Source organism: Siphateles boraxobius, unplaced genomic scaffold (assembly GCF_051911475.1).
Source record: "Siphateles boraxobius isolate OS27281-9 unplaced genomic scaffold, OSU_SipBor_1 6, whole genome shotgun sequence".
Taxonomy (NCBI): domain Eukaryota; kingdom Metazoa; phylum Chordata; class Actinopteri; order Cypriniformes; family Leuciscidae; genus Siphateles; species Siphateles boraxobius.
In genome coordinates, this window is record NW_027509186.1 from 41,182,501 (window position 1) to 41,200,000 (window position 17,500).

At 38.2% G+C, this 17,500-nt stretch overlaps 1 protein-coding gene across 4 annotated transcripts in view; it reads right to left on the minus strand.

Annotated features, from left to right (window-relative positions):
• il1rap (interleukin 1 receptor accessory protein) overlaps positions 1-17,500 on the minus strand; it is a 46,544-nt gene that overhangs the window by 5,734 nt on the left and 23,310 nt on the right. For 3 of the 4 annotated variants that reach the window (XM_077207135.1, XM_077207133.1, XM_077207134.1), the window contains 7 exons: positions 16,560-16,725; positions 15,514-15,585; positions 15,280-15,412; positions 12,995-13,143; positions 9,024-9,167; positions 7,221-7,364; positions 2,389-2,963 (listed from right to left, as the gene is read on the minus strand). In XM_077207135.1, the coding sequence (XP_077063250.1) occupies positions 2,533-2,963; positions 7,221-7,364; positions 9,024-9,167; positions 12,995-13,143; positions 15,280-15,412; positions 15,514-15,585; positions 16,560-16,725 (1,239 nt within the window). In that variant the 3' untranslated portion in view covers positions 2,389-2,532. Of the gene's footprint in view, positions 1-2,388; positions 2,964-7,220; positions 7,365-9,023; positions 9,168-12,994; positions 13,144-15,279; positions 15,413-15,513; positions 15,586-16,559; positions 16,726-17,500 lie in introns of those variants that run through there. The other variant, XM_077207132.1, reaches the window with a different exon arrangement.

Sequence of the window (17,500 nt, forward strand, 5' to 3'; positions counted from 1 at the left end):
ACACATTTCATCATTCATGATCATGAGTGAAATATTAACGTCAGCTGCCGTCATGGGACACTAATGTGATGAAATGAACCAATGAAACAGATGTGAATGCAAAACATACATTTTAATTATCAAAACAGCTTAAAAATGTGATCACAGAACATACAGGACATGACATGGTCATATACAGTAAGATGCTGCATGATAACAAACAAAATAAACAAGAACTCAAATGCAATTCAGTGAAAACAGCTGGAAGTTTGTTATGGAATATGAAAGAATGAATGAAACTTCTGAAGTCTCACAAACTGATCTATCTTGAATCCAGTAACTTCACCTCACATACTGTAGACACACACACACACACACACACACACACTAGCATTTGCTCTATTCTACTGTAAGGATCTGTGTGTTTGACAGGGCTGATGATCTCGTGATCATTCAATCCCAGAATGCACTGCAATAAGAAGTGTACAATCCCAAACCACGAGAGCAGGGTTTCCCAGACCGGGTTAATTCGTAAAATTCGTACAAAATAAAACAAATACTTTTAAATTGAAAAAAAAAAAGAAGATGAAAATTGTATTTGTTTACTTGCAGGTCATGTGACCATTAATGGACATCAGACCCATGCATAATGAACATGAAAATGTGTTGTTAAATTATTTAAATGTTCATTTCGGGGACGTCAAGTAAATATTTAAGTTATTAAATAAGGTAACGTACATCGAATATTTACAATATTAGAAGTAAAAGATAAACATGAAAAAAATGTATTTAACGAAATTTAGAAAGGTTGCTTTGGCAACTAACGGAAATAAAATACGTTGAAGTACTAAAATAGAAATAAAGGATAAATAGAAATTATATATATATATATTTGAGGAGATTCCCCCTTCCACATGTAAACACTGAGTACCTAGAAAAGCACTATATAAATGTAACAAATTATTATTACTGAATTTTATAAATATATATATATATAACCCAGTAAAAATACAAACCAATAAAATGAAAAAAAAACAACAACAACAAAATGACTAAACTAAATTAATGATAGAAATCCCCAGTAAAAACATTACAATTTTAAATAAAAGAATATATATATATACATATAAATGAGAAATGACAATATAAAAAAATAAATCCAGAATAATAATCCATACTATAATAGTAAGCTACAAAAATAATACCAAATTAACAAAAGTATTAAACACCAATAAGGCACAGTTAGGGTCTTATCAAATTAAATCAAGCCCTCTCCGTCACACGATATTCACATAAACAAGAATTCACTCAATTTCATTCACTGTCGTAGACACTTAATATTCAACACTATTATTGATCTGAATGAACTGACACTATTGGCTGACAACTGATGATGACATCACTGTTTTCTCCAGCTCATTTCATAACTGATGAACTTTACACAGTTATTGATCAGAACTGAACTGACGTGTGTAGAGTCCTGTTTTAAAACAATCTGTATTGTGTAAAGTGCTATATAAATAAAGGCGACGCGACTTGAATATTTGACATCCACTATTCAACTTTCTGTAACGCTGCTTTAAAATGATGCGTACTGTGAAAAGAGCCATACAAATCAACTTCGAGTATGATTGACAGGGTTTGAAACGAACACCCGACAAAAAATCAACAGTGACGGGTAACGCTGTCAAATCACAGGCCAATGTGGCGTTACTTATTATATTTACTCACTGTGCTGGTAAAGTTTGTGTAAAGCAAATCTGTGCAGATTAAGCGCAAACACTCGTGAGTCATCATGATATATTAAATACAGAGTATAGCGCAGAACCTGCTCATATCCGGCTTACTTGAACACACACGTCACTACACAACAAATAACAGCGCTTGTTCATTTGCATTAAAGCAATAGCGAAGATTTAAAAAAAGACTTGTACTGTATTGTGAAAAAAATAAAATAATAAAAATAGAAAGCCTATTAATCCTAAATGAAAACCAGAACTTCACCAAAATCGGTGAGTATATATGTGAAATAACATTCTGAACAAGCATGCAAAGTTTTATGGAGATCGGACCATAGGTGGCGCCATAACTCTCAAAAAGCTTTGAAAACCATGTATTTCCTATGGTGAATTGCCTGTATTGGCTGTAAATGGTGTTTTCCACCTATGATGTCAGTGGATAAATGCTTGCCGAATAAAACTTTTTACGCATATGTGCTTAAAGGCTTTAAAGGCCTTAAATGCCCGAACCCCAAAATACGTTTTTAGTGAAAAGGATGAAGATGAAAGGATGACAGGATTTTGTTTGAATAAGAAATGAATATGAATGTATGATATATATATATATATCATACAGCACTTCTATTTTAGTAATTCTATATATATATATATATATATATATATATATACACTTTTCTTTTCTGGCTATAGAAGTTCTAAACGGCTGGTAACTTAATCAAAAATTAATTTAGTAGCCAAATTGGCCGATGAGTGAAAAAGTAAATTTCATCCTGTATAATACAGGGAACAGGTTTCACACACACCGAACGGATGTCTACAACGCACTTGTAGAATAGCACTGGATCAGCTTGTCCTTGGCAGGATGTGTGTGTTGTGTGTGTTGTGTGTATTGTGTGTGTTGTGTGATGTCTGGCAGTGGTGTGTGTTTCTCTGTGCTCCTCCTCATGGGGAGCTCGAGCTGCAGTTGTTTCCAGAAGCGTGAGTTGAGAGGAGTGGACTTCTCGCCCTGCCAGCGGATGAGTGTGAGCGCCAGACGGGCCCGCCGCAGCTCTTTGACCCAGCTCTTCCTCTGGACCGGTTTGAACTGGATCAGAACCACCTTGAGACTCCCACCGTGAAGCATGCTGGTCAACCCGGCCTGGAGCTCGAGCAGCGCCTGTGTCCCGCGCACAGCACTGCAGGGACTCACTACCACCACCAGCCTCCGGCTCTGACCCACACACCTCAGCGTATCGTCTGTTATAGCTACACACAGATACATGTTAATACAGACACACACACACACACACACACACACACACACACACACACACACACACACACACACACACACACACACACACACACACAGCACTGCAGGGACTCACTACCACCACCAGCCTCCGGCTCTGACCCACACACCTCAGCGTATCGTCTGTTATAGCTACACACAGATACATGTTAATACACACACACACACACACACACACACACACACACACACACACACACACACACACACACACACACACACACACACACACACACACACACACACACACACACAGCACTGCAGGGACTCACTACCACCACCAGCCTCCGGCTCTGACCCACACACCTCAGCGTATCGTCTGTTATAGCTACACACAGATACATGTTAATACAGACACACACACACACACACACACACACACACACACAGCACTGCAGGGACTCACTACCACCACCAGCCTCCGGCTCTGAGCCACACACCTCAGCGTATCGTCTGTTATAGCTACACACAGATACATGTTAATACAGACACACACACACACACACACACACACACCACTGCAGGGACTCACTACCACCACCAGCCTCCGGCTCTGACCCACACACTCAGCGTATCGTCTGTTATAGCTACACACAGATACATGTTAAAACAGACAAACACACACACACACACACACACACACACACACACACACACACACACACACACACACACACACACACACACACACACACACACACACACACACACACACACACACACACACACCACTGCAGGGACTCACTACCACCAAGGTTATTATTTTAATATCATTTTAAAATGTCCTATCAATTTCAGTTGATTACAGTTAACTCTTGTGCAAACCTCTTAATAATAAAAATTAAAGAGATGTTTGAGATTGAACAAAGAAACAAACAAATGCAGCTTAAAAGTATAGAAGTAAAAATTATTCATTCAAACTCATTCATATTACAGATGAAATCTTGTTAAACATGTGGTGTATAAGAAAAAGGAAAATAATATGCATATGATGATTATGATTATTCTTTTATGGTTATTTCTATAATTAATCCTTTCAAACATATTATTCTTGTATTGATCCATTTATGCTTTTTTGTGTATTGGATCTTTTAATATCATATACTCATATTACTTGGAAATGGTGTTGAGTTCTGAATATGCACCTGGTTTGTCTTAAACCACAACATGAGTTGTGTTTCCGGTTTCTGCTGAGAGTCAAATCCGGTCTAATGTCTGTGGTATCTGTCTTGTTTATCGTTAAGTTTCACATGAGATGGTTATATTACCTGGAATTAAGGTACAGCTGTATTTGCGTAAGGTCTGGACATGATGGAAATACTTATTTGGCCATTTCTGCTTCTTAGGGCTGATTTTTGATTTGAAAAACCCTCTGGTGCTTTTCAGTAAATTTTGACCAAAAAGTTTTACATTCTTTTTTTTTTTTTCATCTGAATGGTACGAAACTTGGTAAAGGTTTTGGCTGTTGCTGTGTGAACACACACACACACACACACAAAAATCCTGGACATGATTCGAACAGGTTAAATGGTCCTGCAAAAAATAGCCACACTTGTGTTTCTCGCGGTTTAAAATGATGCATTGGAAACTAATGTGAGACGAGTTTCCTCTAGTGGAAGCGTTTGGTACTGCAGCCAAACACACTTGCACTGAAAGCTCATTTTTTAATATACATTTTTTGATTTTTCGGCACAATTTGTAGCACAGCTTTGTTTATATTTGTGGCTTTGGTTTTTTCCAGGTTTTAGAACAAAACATGTTTTTGAAAATATATGTTTCACATAAAAATTGAAAACAGTATTTTTACACATTTTTCATAACAATAAGCGTAAAATTCTGTAACTTCTCACTTTTTAAAACCTTTTTCACTTCAGCAATAATCTGTTGAGATGGAACTGAAGTCTGTCGCTCTCAAGCATTCAGGATTTACGACAAGTTTAAGTTGGAAATTTAATGCTCAGAAAAGTGAATAAATGGATTCTAAATACAGCGATAATATTATGTAGTACCATAAAATCCCCTGAAAATACGAAATATTAAATAAATAACATTATCGAACTTAAAATATAGTACGTTCATTTCATTGAAATAAAAAAATTAATTGCGGTAATTTTTGACACGACTTCAGCTCAGATTTTTGCCGACAGTTGTTGCCAAAGCGCCAGATTATGTGCATTCAGAGTTGACCGAATTCACAGAAAATCACGTAATGTATGATGGGCGCAGATTTTCTATATAGATAGATAGATAGATTTCATCCAGTCGAAGGACATCAAACATGTTTGAGCTGATTTTAGTGCAATGCAGCGCCAGGCGTCGCAAGTGTGTTTTGCTATGTTCAGCCCGACGCAGTTATTATCGGAGCTTATTAATTGTTATTTTTGCTAATTACTTTTTTATTTCAGTTAGTTTTTTAGTAACTGTTGTTAGTTTAGTTTTTTTTAAATTTATGTTGAAATCTCTATTTTATTTCAGGTTACGAAAATGTTTTTTGACCATTAGTTTTAGTCTTAGTTTCAGTTTTCGTTTACGAAAATAACCTTGGTACTCACACACGTTTATAACACACACTGACAAAGTTTTGGATCGGTACGACTTTAAATGTTTTTAAAAGAAGTCTCTTCTGCTCACCAAGGCTGCATTTATTTGATCAAAAAAACAAACAAAAACAAAAAAACCCTAGTAATATTGTTAAATATTTTGACAATTTAAAATAACTGTTTTCTATATGAATATATTGTTAAAGTGTAATTTATTCCTGTGATCAAAGCTGAATTTTCAGCATCATTACTCCAGTCTTCAGTATCACATGATCCTTCAGAAATCACTTTAATAGACCCCTTTTCAGTTGGTAAACATGGTGACGGTTTTTGTGGGCGGAGCTTAGGTGGTGGCAGAACGATCCCTCTGGCCGCTTCCCTAACGTTAGTATGCAAGTTTTGTTAGCTTGTTTTTTAACAATGACTGGAGAAAATCCGATTTTATCTTAATGTGCAAGGTCACTCACTGTCCAGGACCGCGATTGTTATTTGCAAAAGTTAATTTTAACGGACGGAACCAGATTGCCCGACCCATAGCCGTTACACGCTCACTCAATGATGGACGATCTGACAGGATTAACGTTAACGCTAGGCTACCTCCGGTTGAGTGACCTGACATATACACCTATCCGATAGAGAAACTGAGGGCATATAAATCTTTAGATGCCTAGAACTATGTGATGAATGGTCACGTACAAGACTTGTGTGGTACGATCCGCAGTTCTGCCTAGCCAACGCCAAGACGACGACAATGTAAAGAGTGACATTACGGTGCAATTTTAACGATGTGAATATTTTCTAGAAATAAAAATTCCAGATACAGCATATTCATTTTTCATTGATTCTTGCACCCAACAACACAACAAGATGACATTTAATAATAATAATAACAACAATTTAAGCTCCTTATTATGTAGCCGAATCTGTGCTGGTTTGTATTGGCCGCCTGCAGTTTTTTCTTTGTTTTGCCTCCAGCTAGCGCCGTGACGTCGGCTCGAAATTGGTCTATATGATGATTTGCTGCTCAAGAAACATGTATGATTATTATCAATGTTGAAAACAGTTATTTACATTTTTCTCAGGATTCTTTTGATGAATAGAAAGTTCACAAGAACAGCATTTTTTTTAAATAGAATATTTTGTAACATTATAAATGTCTTTACTGTCACTTTTAAACAAATTAATTCCAATTTAATTTAATGACCCCAAACTTTTGAACGGTAGTGTTTAATGTTACAAAACATTCTATTTCAGATGAATGCTGTTCTTTTGAACTTTCTATTCATCAAAGAATCCCTAAATAAAAATGTAAATAACTGTTTTCAACATTGATAATAATCATAAATGTTTCTTGATCATCAGATCATCATATTAGAGTGATTTCTGAAGGATCATGTGACACTGAAGACTGGAGTAATGATGCTGAAAATTCAGCTTTGATCGCAGGAATAAATTACACTTTAACATATATTCACATTGAAAACAGCCGTTTTAAAAATATTTCACATTCTTACTGTTTTTTGTTGTTGTTGTATTTTTAATCAAATAAATGCAGCCTTTACAAGAGACTTCTTTTAAAACCATTACAAATCGCACTGATCCCGAAACGTGTGACTGGTAGTGTGTGTAAATAAAGGAATGTTTTGTGCAGAGTGTGTTTTTGAGACTCACTTCCTCCAGGAAGACTGTCCCGGTCGAAGATGCAGACGGAGTATCCGAACTCAGTCTCCAGGACCCTGCGCAGCGTCGACAGCACAAACTCCTCCTCCTCACTGTTGCGTGCGTACGAGATGTACACGTCATACTGCTTATCATCTGCACAGAGACACACACACTCAAGTTCACACACAACCACAACTCTTCAAGAGTGAGAGCAAACATGGCTAGTAGAGTCACTGGTGAAGATGCTTTGGATAGATACTTAAAAAAAAAAATAGGTAGTTACATTACAATCTACTTACAAAAATCCTGTTTTTAATGTTGTTTATGTATCTATGTGGTGTTTTTAATATGTTTTAAGACGAACCATGTGTAAGTTCATAAGTCGACACCATTGCTGAGTATTTTCTCCTTGAATCAAAGACAGTCTCAAAAACACGCTTTGAAATCGCTGGTGTTTCTGACGTCACAAACTACCTTGTAACCAATCAGATCAACGTGTGATCGTCAACCAGTGGATCTCTGAGTGAGTGAGTGAGTGGAGGCGGGGCTCATTTGCATATTCATAGAACCGCGCATACTAAATGAGGCGAGGGTGTCGAGTTACATTTTGGATCAATCTATATTCTGTTTTAATGTGCTTTTTAAATGAATTACTTTTGCAGTTCACTAAAACTAAACTTAACTAAAACTAAAACCATAAAACTTGTCACTTTAAACAAAATAAACATTAACTGAAATAAAATAATGTATTTAAAATAACGTATTTTATTTCAGTTACTTGCCAAAGCTACTTTTTCATTTTTATTATGTATACATATACTATACATACACACACATATATATATATTATTTATTTATTTACATGGCCATTATGAAACATTAAGGCCAGTGAATGTTGTTGATTCGCTCATCATGGACATGTGTGATTAACTCTTTCCCCGCCGCCATAGACAGAAAATGTCCGGCTTTCCTTGTTTTCACTGTTATAAGGTAGGGGGCACTATGACACATCGTCTGAAAGAGAACTGAAGCTCCTGATCAAAACAAAGGCGAAGAAGAAGCAGAAACAAGCGACCTCATATGTAAAATAACGCGATAACAAACATTAAGAAGCATATAAATCAAAACTGCCTAGTGTTACTGAATGAAATGTCGACCCAGGACGAGCTACAGGATTGTGAAGCTTTCCCTCTACTCCATCTGTGTTTTTTGATTTTTTTATAATATTTTTATTGAAGGAAGAACAGAGTGACGTATCATATACAGAAAGAGTTAACAATGTTCCTTGTTTTTACAATTTTCCCCCTTTCCCACAACCCACCCACTGAAAAAATAAAAATAAATAAATAAAAATAAATAATAATAATATATAAAAACAGTGTATAAATAACAAACAAAACAAAAAAACACCTCCATCTGTGTTTTGATCATCATTCTGAAATTGAACCTGATCTGGATGTAGGCTTTGATAAAAGCATAATTTTCTCAGCTTTTTTTTAATTTAATTTTATTTTTACCCACTTACCCATATTCGAGTCTTGATAAAAAAGAATGCATGAAGCTAAAATAAAATAGTTCTGTTCTGGTCTTCTCTTCCTTTTGATATATTGCAAATTCAGATATTCATACAACTAAATATCCTGGGGGCCATGAAAGTTTTGTGAAAATTATCAAAAATGGCAACATTTTCAAAAAAACTAAGAGTTAAATGTTAAACTGATAAGCAGTGAAAACAGCATCACAATTGAGCTCAAACATCAAGGTCAGTAAATGTGTGTTTGTGTGTGTGTGTGTGTGTGTGTGTGTTCTCACCTGTGTATCTCTCATCCGAGCCGAACCAGGAGCGATAGAGCAGCAGAAGCTCGAGCCAGAACACGTGATAGACCACGAACATCATCAACATGAGCGCCAGAGTCACACCTAAACCACAGCCCAGCTCGAGAGTGGGGACGTACGCTACACACACACACACACACACACACACACACACACACACACACACACACCAAATACACATTTCTCAGGTCAAATGCTCAAATCTAGCTACTAATACTTCTAGATTGATGACATCCCTAATGTCACAAGTTACACAACACAGTTACTGTAAGTCATTTATAAAAGCATCTGCTAAGAGCATAAATGACTCAGCAAAACATTTACTAAAATAAATAATGAGACTAAAACGTGTCCAAAATAAACATTATGGGAATGCAGGGTCCAAAACAAACCTACAGCAAGTGCCAAATGGTTTTGGAGAGAAATTATATGTATATATTTTTTTTAATTTAATTTAGTATCTAATGAAAAACTAGCAGATTTTATCAAGTCGGCCCGAAGTTAGTTTGTTTCTCCATAAAACTCCAGGTGGCGACAGATTCACTACTGTAAGAACTGATTTTCCTGTTAAAATAAAACTCACCCTGCAATAAAGCCATAAAACGCACCCGGGACAGAAGATCGCAAAGACAGAGCAACAGGACATTGTCCTGTCCAAACGTTTCTCCTTCCGTATCTCAGCACAAGGAAAACCAAAAGTTCACAGAGAATGCCTATATATCACATATGATGTGATCTTGTGAATCTATTGTTTTCCTTTTCATGTTTGGTTTAATTTTTAATGGTAAAATGGTCTTAATTTCATTGCAGTCATTGAGATCATAAGAAACATTGACTACGTTCACATGCAGCCAAATTTCGGGTTATGGTCGGGTTAAGGTCACTATTCGGGTTTCTGAAACATTAGGGATAACCCGTTTACATGCGTGAGCAGAGAGAGTTACTCCTGTATACATGGAATTGCAATATCCCGATGTAAACGCGACGCGCGGTTAGCGTCTGGACGTACGGACAACCTTAAGACGCAATATGCGTCATTTCCGATTCTTCTTCCTGTATCCAAAGACAACAACAGCAGCAGCAGCACGCGGATAATGAATAGTTCGGGGCAGATAGCGATCGCCTTTGTTTGCGCTTTAGTGCTGGTACTGACCTCGCTCCAAAAGTATGCTGTGCTGCGTCTCGCCATGTTTACTTCCGGTATACTGCACGCGGGGTTTTGTATGCACCGAGAAGTTCCTCGACTCAAAAGACCAAGATTCCTTGCGAATAGAACATGCGCAGAACACACATCACTATGGGGATATGCCGATGCGCGTTTACATGACCAACAATTCTGGTTAGAAAAGGGGTATCCCAGGTATAATATCCCGGTTTTTAAAATCTGGGATATGAGCATATTCGGGTTTTTGCCGGTGTTTACATGGCCGTTCAAAACCGGGTTATTGCTAATATCCCGGTTTTGAACGGGTCTACGTTTACATGCAGCCAATAACTGGTTCAAAACCGGGATATTAGCAATTACCCGGTCATGCACGGCCATGTAAACACCGGCAAAAACCCGAATATGCTCATATCCCAGATTTTAAAAACCGGGATAAGATCCCTGGGATACCCCTTTTGTAACCAGAATTGTTGGTTATGTAAAAGTGTATCGGCATATCCCCATAATGATTTGTGTTCTGCGCATGTTCTATTCGCAAGGAATCTTGGTCTTTTGAGTCGAGGAACTTCTCGGTGCATACAAAAACCCGCGTGCAGTATACCGGAAGTAAACATGGCGAGACGCAGCACAGGATACATTTGGAGCGAGGTCAGTACCAGCACCAAAGCGCAAACAAAGGCGATCGCTATCTGCCCCGAACTATTCATTATCCGCGTGCTGCTGCTGCTGTTGTTGTCTTTGGATACAGGAAGAAGAATCGGAAATGACGCATATTGCGTCTTAAGGTTGTCCGTACGTCTAGACGCTAACCGTGCGTCGCCGTTTACATCGGGATATTGCAATTCCATACAGGAGTACCTCTCTCTGCTCACGCATGTAAACGGGTTATTCCAAATGTTTCAGAAACCCGAATAGTGACCTTGAAGGGTTAGTTCGCCCATTTAAGACATGAAGGTGTATGCAATCCTTACCAGCACTATAGTGCATACACACTGACCCACTCTGTAGTCACCTCCCTGGTCAGAGTTCTGGCCGCTGGAAGTTTTTTAAGTGATATAGGTACAATTTGCTGAGAAAACTATTTGATTGAACACACACACAATTGAGGTACTGTTGACGTTGACAACAGCGCGGATTGATAGAAATGGAAAGAAAATGGTGCCGATTAAAACTGAGGTATAAATTTTGTCTGGCGTGTTTTTTGGATCACTCCTCCATAGGCTTCTTCAGGGATTGAAACCTGCCGGCCCCGAAACGTTATTAAAGACATAGTTAAAATAGTCCAAGTGACTACAGTGGCTCAATCTTAAGTTTATCAAGCGACGAGAATACTTTTTGTGTGCAAAAACAAACAAAAATAACAACTTTATTTCAACAATTCATTTCCTTCTCTGTGGGGCTCTAGTCAGTTAGCGTAGTGTGGTAGCGTAGAGCTACGTCACACGTAGGCTCACTATTGGCCGACGCTGGTCATGTGTGTGATGCGTGTGACGTACAACAACAGAAGCGTACGCTATTACACTAGTGAACTGACTCGAGGCCAACAGAGAAGGACATGAATAGTTGAAATAAAGTCGTTATTTTTGTTTGTTTTTACGCACAAAAAGTATTCTCGTCACTTGATAAACTTAAGATTGAGCCACTGTAGTCACTTGGACTATTTTAACGATGTCTTTAATAACTTTGAGGCCGGCAAGTTCAATCCCTGAAGAAGCCTATGGAGGAGTGATCCAGCTCTCAGATTTAATCAAAAATATCTTAATTCGTGTTGCGAAGATGAACGAAGGTCTTACGGGGTTGAACAACATGAGGGAGAGTAAATACTGACAGAATTTTCATTTTTGGGTGAACTAACCCTTTAACCTTGATTTCTTCTACATTCTTCTGAAATCATTGTTTCTAACTTATGAGGAGGCTGGTGCTACCGCAAATCTGTGTCCAGGATAGGTCAAACTAAAGGCGCATATGAACGGAGCAGTAGGCACGTCATCTGAAGACCTTTTGATTACTGGCTATCACTGGCATGGCAAGTTGTACGGAAGTGGCTAAATAAACTACACTTTTTTGTATGAGTGAGCAGTAGGCAACCGACTTAAAGGAGAACTCCGGCGCAAAATGAACACTGGGGTGTAATAACACATTGGTACCGAGTCGACTGTTCTCTGGGATTTGTTTTCATGATAATCGAGTGTAAAGAGTTTTATCTCTAAAAACTGTTTAGCTTATAACGCTAGTATATGGGGCATATAATAAGTAAAAAGAGATCGCTCAAAATAGCCCCACACTAACACGGTAGCTTAATGAGGGTCCAAAGCCAAGCACTGAGAACTTTGTAAGTGTACAGACAGTTTAATAATAATATACTTTATAAAGACAGTAGCATCGGGTATACAGGCAGGAGCCATCTTTGGGAAACAGCCTCGACCAGTCGAACCACGCAGCAGTCACAGCTCGTAGCACGGCGTTCGTGGTTCGACTGGTCGAGGCTGTTTCCCAAAGATGGCTCCTGCCTGTATACGCGATGCTACTGTCTTTATATTTATTACTGAAGACTGGAGTAATGATGCTGAAAATTCAGCTTTGATCACAGGACTAAATTAGACTTTACTATACATATATGTTATATTAAACTGTAATTATATTTAGCAGTTTTTACTGTATTTTTCATCAAATAAATGCAGCCCTGGTGAGCAGAAGAGATTTCTTTAAGAAAAAATTAAAAAATGTATGACAATGGAGGATGTATATTTTGGACCCAGAGTGTGTTAGTGTGTGTAGTTACGCTGGCTCTTGAGAACGGCTCTGCTGGTGACGAAGCCGCGGCTGTTTCTGGCGGAGCAGTTAAACTCCCTCTGCAGGTCATCAGAAGAAAAATCCATCACATGCAGGACTCGTTCTTTTATCTCATCGCCGTAATAATAGGATTCATGCCTACACACACAGGCAATAAAGCACAGAACAATATATATTAATATTTTTAAATAAGTTTTTATTTTCATATTTTCTGATTTAATATTAATTTGAGTAATTTGGTTACTTTTTTGTCATTTTATAATCATTATTTTTTTTTTTTTTTACAGTTTTAGTTATTTTAGAAGATCAAATAACTGAATTAAATGAAAAACAGAAATGTTGCTTTGGCAACTAGCTAAAATAAATTTAAAAAAAATTTATTTTATTTTAGTTCACTTAAAGGTGCAGTGAGTGATTTCTGAGAAACACTGTTGATATTTGAAATCATCACAAACAAACACGCCCGTTCCTTCATCGCTCCTCCCCAAAAATGCATGAACAAGCAACGCAAGTGGATGTCTCTTTAGGCTTGTTTGAGATGCGCCTTGCCTCGCCTGAAATGTAGTCGAGAGTAGGCGGCTGCAGTGAGAGGAGGAGTGAAAAAAGCGCAGGCAAGCCAGACAGTTCTCACTTCTCGCAGTGGATCTCACACCTGCGAGACCAATGATGGATATCGCGGGATTCACGCTTGTGCACAGTGTTGCTAATAAACTTGATGTAATTTAAGTCGTGTTGCTTTTATATGAAACTAAATATAATGAACGTGACACCCAAAGTACTTGTTATTTAATTCCATTCCAAATAAGTGTTTAGCAATCGTTTTTTTTATACAGTGTTTTTTTTATATATATAATAAAATGACATTTCATAACCCATAGAGATCGCACTGTCCGAGAGTTTGGGAATATTCACAAATAAAACATATATCATGTTTTATGTGTATATGTTATGTTTGAATATTCCCACAGCCGAGTTTTAAAACCAAACATTTTAAAAGAGAACAATACATCACGTTTGTTTAAACCAATCAACATTAAGCTGTATCGTAAGCAAGTTGTTTCCCATCATGCTTTTGACTGCAGAATCCGACACGTGCGCCTTGCGCTCACGAGAGCTTTTTGTCGCACGTCAGCATGACATCAGAGCAAGGGGGACCGCTCTCGGACACATTTCTAACCGGCATGCATTACGCGCTGATAACCGGTGATCGGTTCTGCGCAGATTTTGCTCATCTCAAACAAGCCTACTCTCTCTCCTTCCCCATCATGAGTGGAAACGCCCCCCCACTGCTGATTGGCTCACTCTCTCCTCGCGGGGGGCGAAGGAGAGAGTGAGCCAATCAGGGGCTCACCTGGGGCTCACCTTCCATTATGGGGAAGGAGAGAGTGAGCCAATCAGCAGTGCCCCCCACTCTCTCCTTCCCCATAATGAGTGGACACGCCCCCTACAGCTGATTGGCTCACTCTCCTCTCCCATCATGAGTGGACACACCCCCCACTGCTGATTGACTCTCTCCTTTCCCATCATTAAATGGACACGCCCCCTACAGCTGATTGGCTCACTCCCTCTCCCCTCCCATCATTAGTGGACATGCCCCTCACTGCTAATTGGCTCACTCCTTCCCCATAATGAGTGGACACGCCCCTACAGCTGATTGGCTCACTCTTCTCTCCAATCATGAGTGGACACACCCCCCACTGCTGATTGGCTGACCCTCTCCTCCCCCGTCATGAGTGGACACGCCCCCCCCCCCCCCCACTGCTGATTGGCTGACCCTCTCCTCCCCCGTCATGAGTGGACACGCCCCCCAACTGCTGATTGTCTGACTCTCTCTCCACCCCCATCATGAGTGGACATCCACCCTACAGCTGATTGGCTCACTCGCTCTCCTTTCCCATCATGAGTGGACAAGCCCCCCCACTGCTGATTGGCTCACTCTCTCCTCCCCCGTCATGAGTGGACACATCCCCTACTGCTGATTGGCTCACTCTCTCTCCTCCCCCGTCATGAGTGGACACATCCCCTACTGCTGATTGGGTCACTCTCTTCTCCCCCATAATGGGTGGACACGCCCCCTACAGCTGATTGGCTCACTCTCTCTCCTCTCCCATTACGTGTGGACACGCCTCCTACTGCTGACTGGCTACAAGTGTTTTGCACTGCTCGGTTCGATCCACTTTCAACAGCGTTTCTCAGAAAGTTTCTTTCAGTTAAAGTAACAAACGTTTTTTTATGGCTTTAGTTTTAGTTAACTATAATAGCTCTGGTCCATACGTGGCCTCAGGTGAGCTGAATCGCGGGTCGGCGAGTTGCTCCACAGTTTTGTTATTGATGGTCCACCAGATCTCCTGCTTTTCTGTGTACAGGTGAGGCAGACTCGCCCGACAGGACAGCGTCGCTTGATCTCCTGAAATGACAACACAACATTTATATCTCTTTAAATAACTAATATCACTGATGCATATCCAAGGAAACACAGCAAAAGTAGAGGAAGGAGAAGACGCTCACCTAGAGTCACTGTGTAGATCTGATCGCTCGCCGGATTCAGAAGGCTGGGAGCTTTATTGCCGATGTCAGGAACTACAAGAGAGGAAAAACCCTTAAACGTACAAGAATTTTAAATGTTTTTGAAAGACGTCTCTGCTGCTCACCAAGACTACATTTATTTGGTCAAAAATACAGTAAAAACTGTAATATTGTGAAATATTTTTTAGAGTTTAGAATAACAGTTTTCTGTGTGAATTAATATATGTTAAAGTGTAATTTATTCCTGTGATCAAAGCTGAATTTTCAGCATCATCACTCTAGTCTTCAGTGTCACATGATCCTTCAGAAATCACTATAATATGATGATTTGATGCTCAAGAAACATTTATGATTATGATCAGTGTTGAAAACAGTTCATATTTCTGTCGAAACAGTGATACATTTTATTTTTCAGGATTCTTCGATGAATATAAAGTTCCAAAAAACAATTGAAATGGAACATTATAAATGTCTTTACTGTCACTTTTGATCAATTTAATGCATCCTTCATGAATAAAAGTATTAATTTCTTTTGAAAAAAAAACAAAAAAAAACACACATACTGACCCCAAACTTTTGAACGGGAGTGTATTTTATTTCAGTTAGTTCCACAAAGGCAGCTTTTTTAATTTAGGTTAGTTTAGTTCAAGTCGAACTTCTAAAATTACTAAACTGAAATAAAAAACATAACAAAAATTAACATCAAAACAAAAAAATACAAAAGCACACAACAAAAATGTATTTTTTCAAATGAAAAAGGAAAATATAAAATTAACTCTAATTCAATAAATACGATAACAGTATATGAACGATACTAAAATAACCCTGGCTAGCAAAAACGCTTGTAAATCCCTGATGTTTATTTAGTGATAATGACTGCCTCACATTATGCCTTACTTATCTCCTTCTGCACATAACTTTGTTTTATATGTTTTGCACCACAAATATGAAGTTAGAACTGATCTGATCGCTCGCAGGATTCAGAAGACGATGTACGTAAACCTTGAGACGAGATGAGAAGGTCTTACCAACAGCTGTGACGTTGATGCCGCGTGTGAACTGGAGTGTGCGTCCGTTCATCTGATATGAAACCACACATGAGTAAAGGCCAGCGTACGGGACAGACATCCGGTGGATTATCAGATCATCTCCTTTCAGCTCTCGATCTCCTCTGAACAGATCAGACCTGCATCTCTGCAGAGAGAGGGCAAAGGTCATGTATGAAGGCAGAGGACAATACAATACTTGATTCTGATTGGTCGACAGTGGCATTCTGTGGTCAAATGTCTGTGTCTAATGAAGCTAAACTGTGTATTTGACCTACGCTGATCTAGTTTCATGTTTCTAAAATCACTTTACAATCTTCTCACATAAGCGGATTGGAAACTAATGGGAGACGAATTTCCTCTAGTGGAAACGTCTGGTACTGCAGCCAAACAAATTTCACTGAAAGATTTATGGCTTTGATTTTCTCATAGTTTTAGAGTAAAATATGTTTTGGAAAATATATATATCATAAAAAAAAATAAAAAAAAATAGTAACAGTAAATGTAAAAATCTGTACCTTTTTTTAAAGTTAATTTTTAAAAACTTTTTTCACTCCAGCAATAATGTGCCATGTGTCGTCTTCGAAAAGAGATCAAACTGAAGTCTGTCGCTCTAAAGCATTCAAGATTTACCACAGTTTAAGTTGAAAATGTAATTTTCAGGTTTATGCTCAAAAAGTGAATAAATGGATTATAAATACAGCGTAAATATAATTTAGTACCATAAAATCCCCTGAAAATACAAAATATTAAATAAAAAACATTACCAAACTAAAATATAGTACATTAATTTAATTGAAATAAAAAAATAATATCTGTCATTTGTGACCGACTAATTTTAAAGTTTTTATAAATATTTTTTAAATATGTATTCAGTTTATCATTTTAACGTTAAATTAAATAAACAAAATGAAAAAAATAAA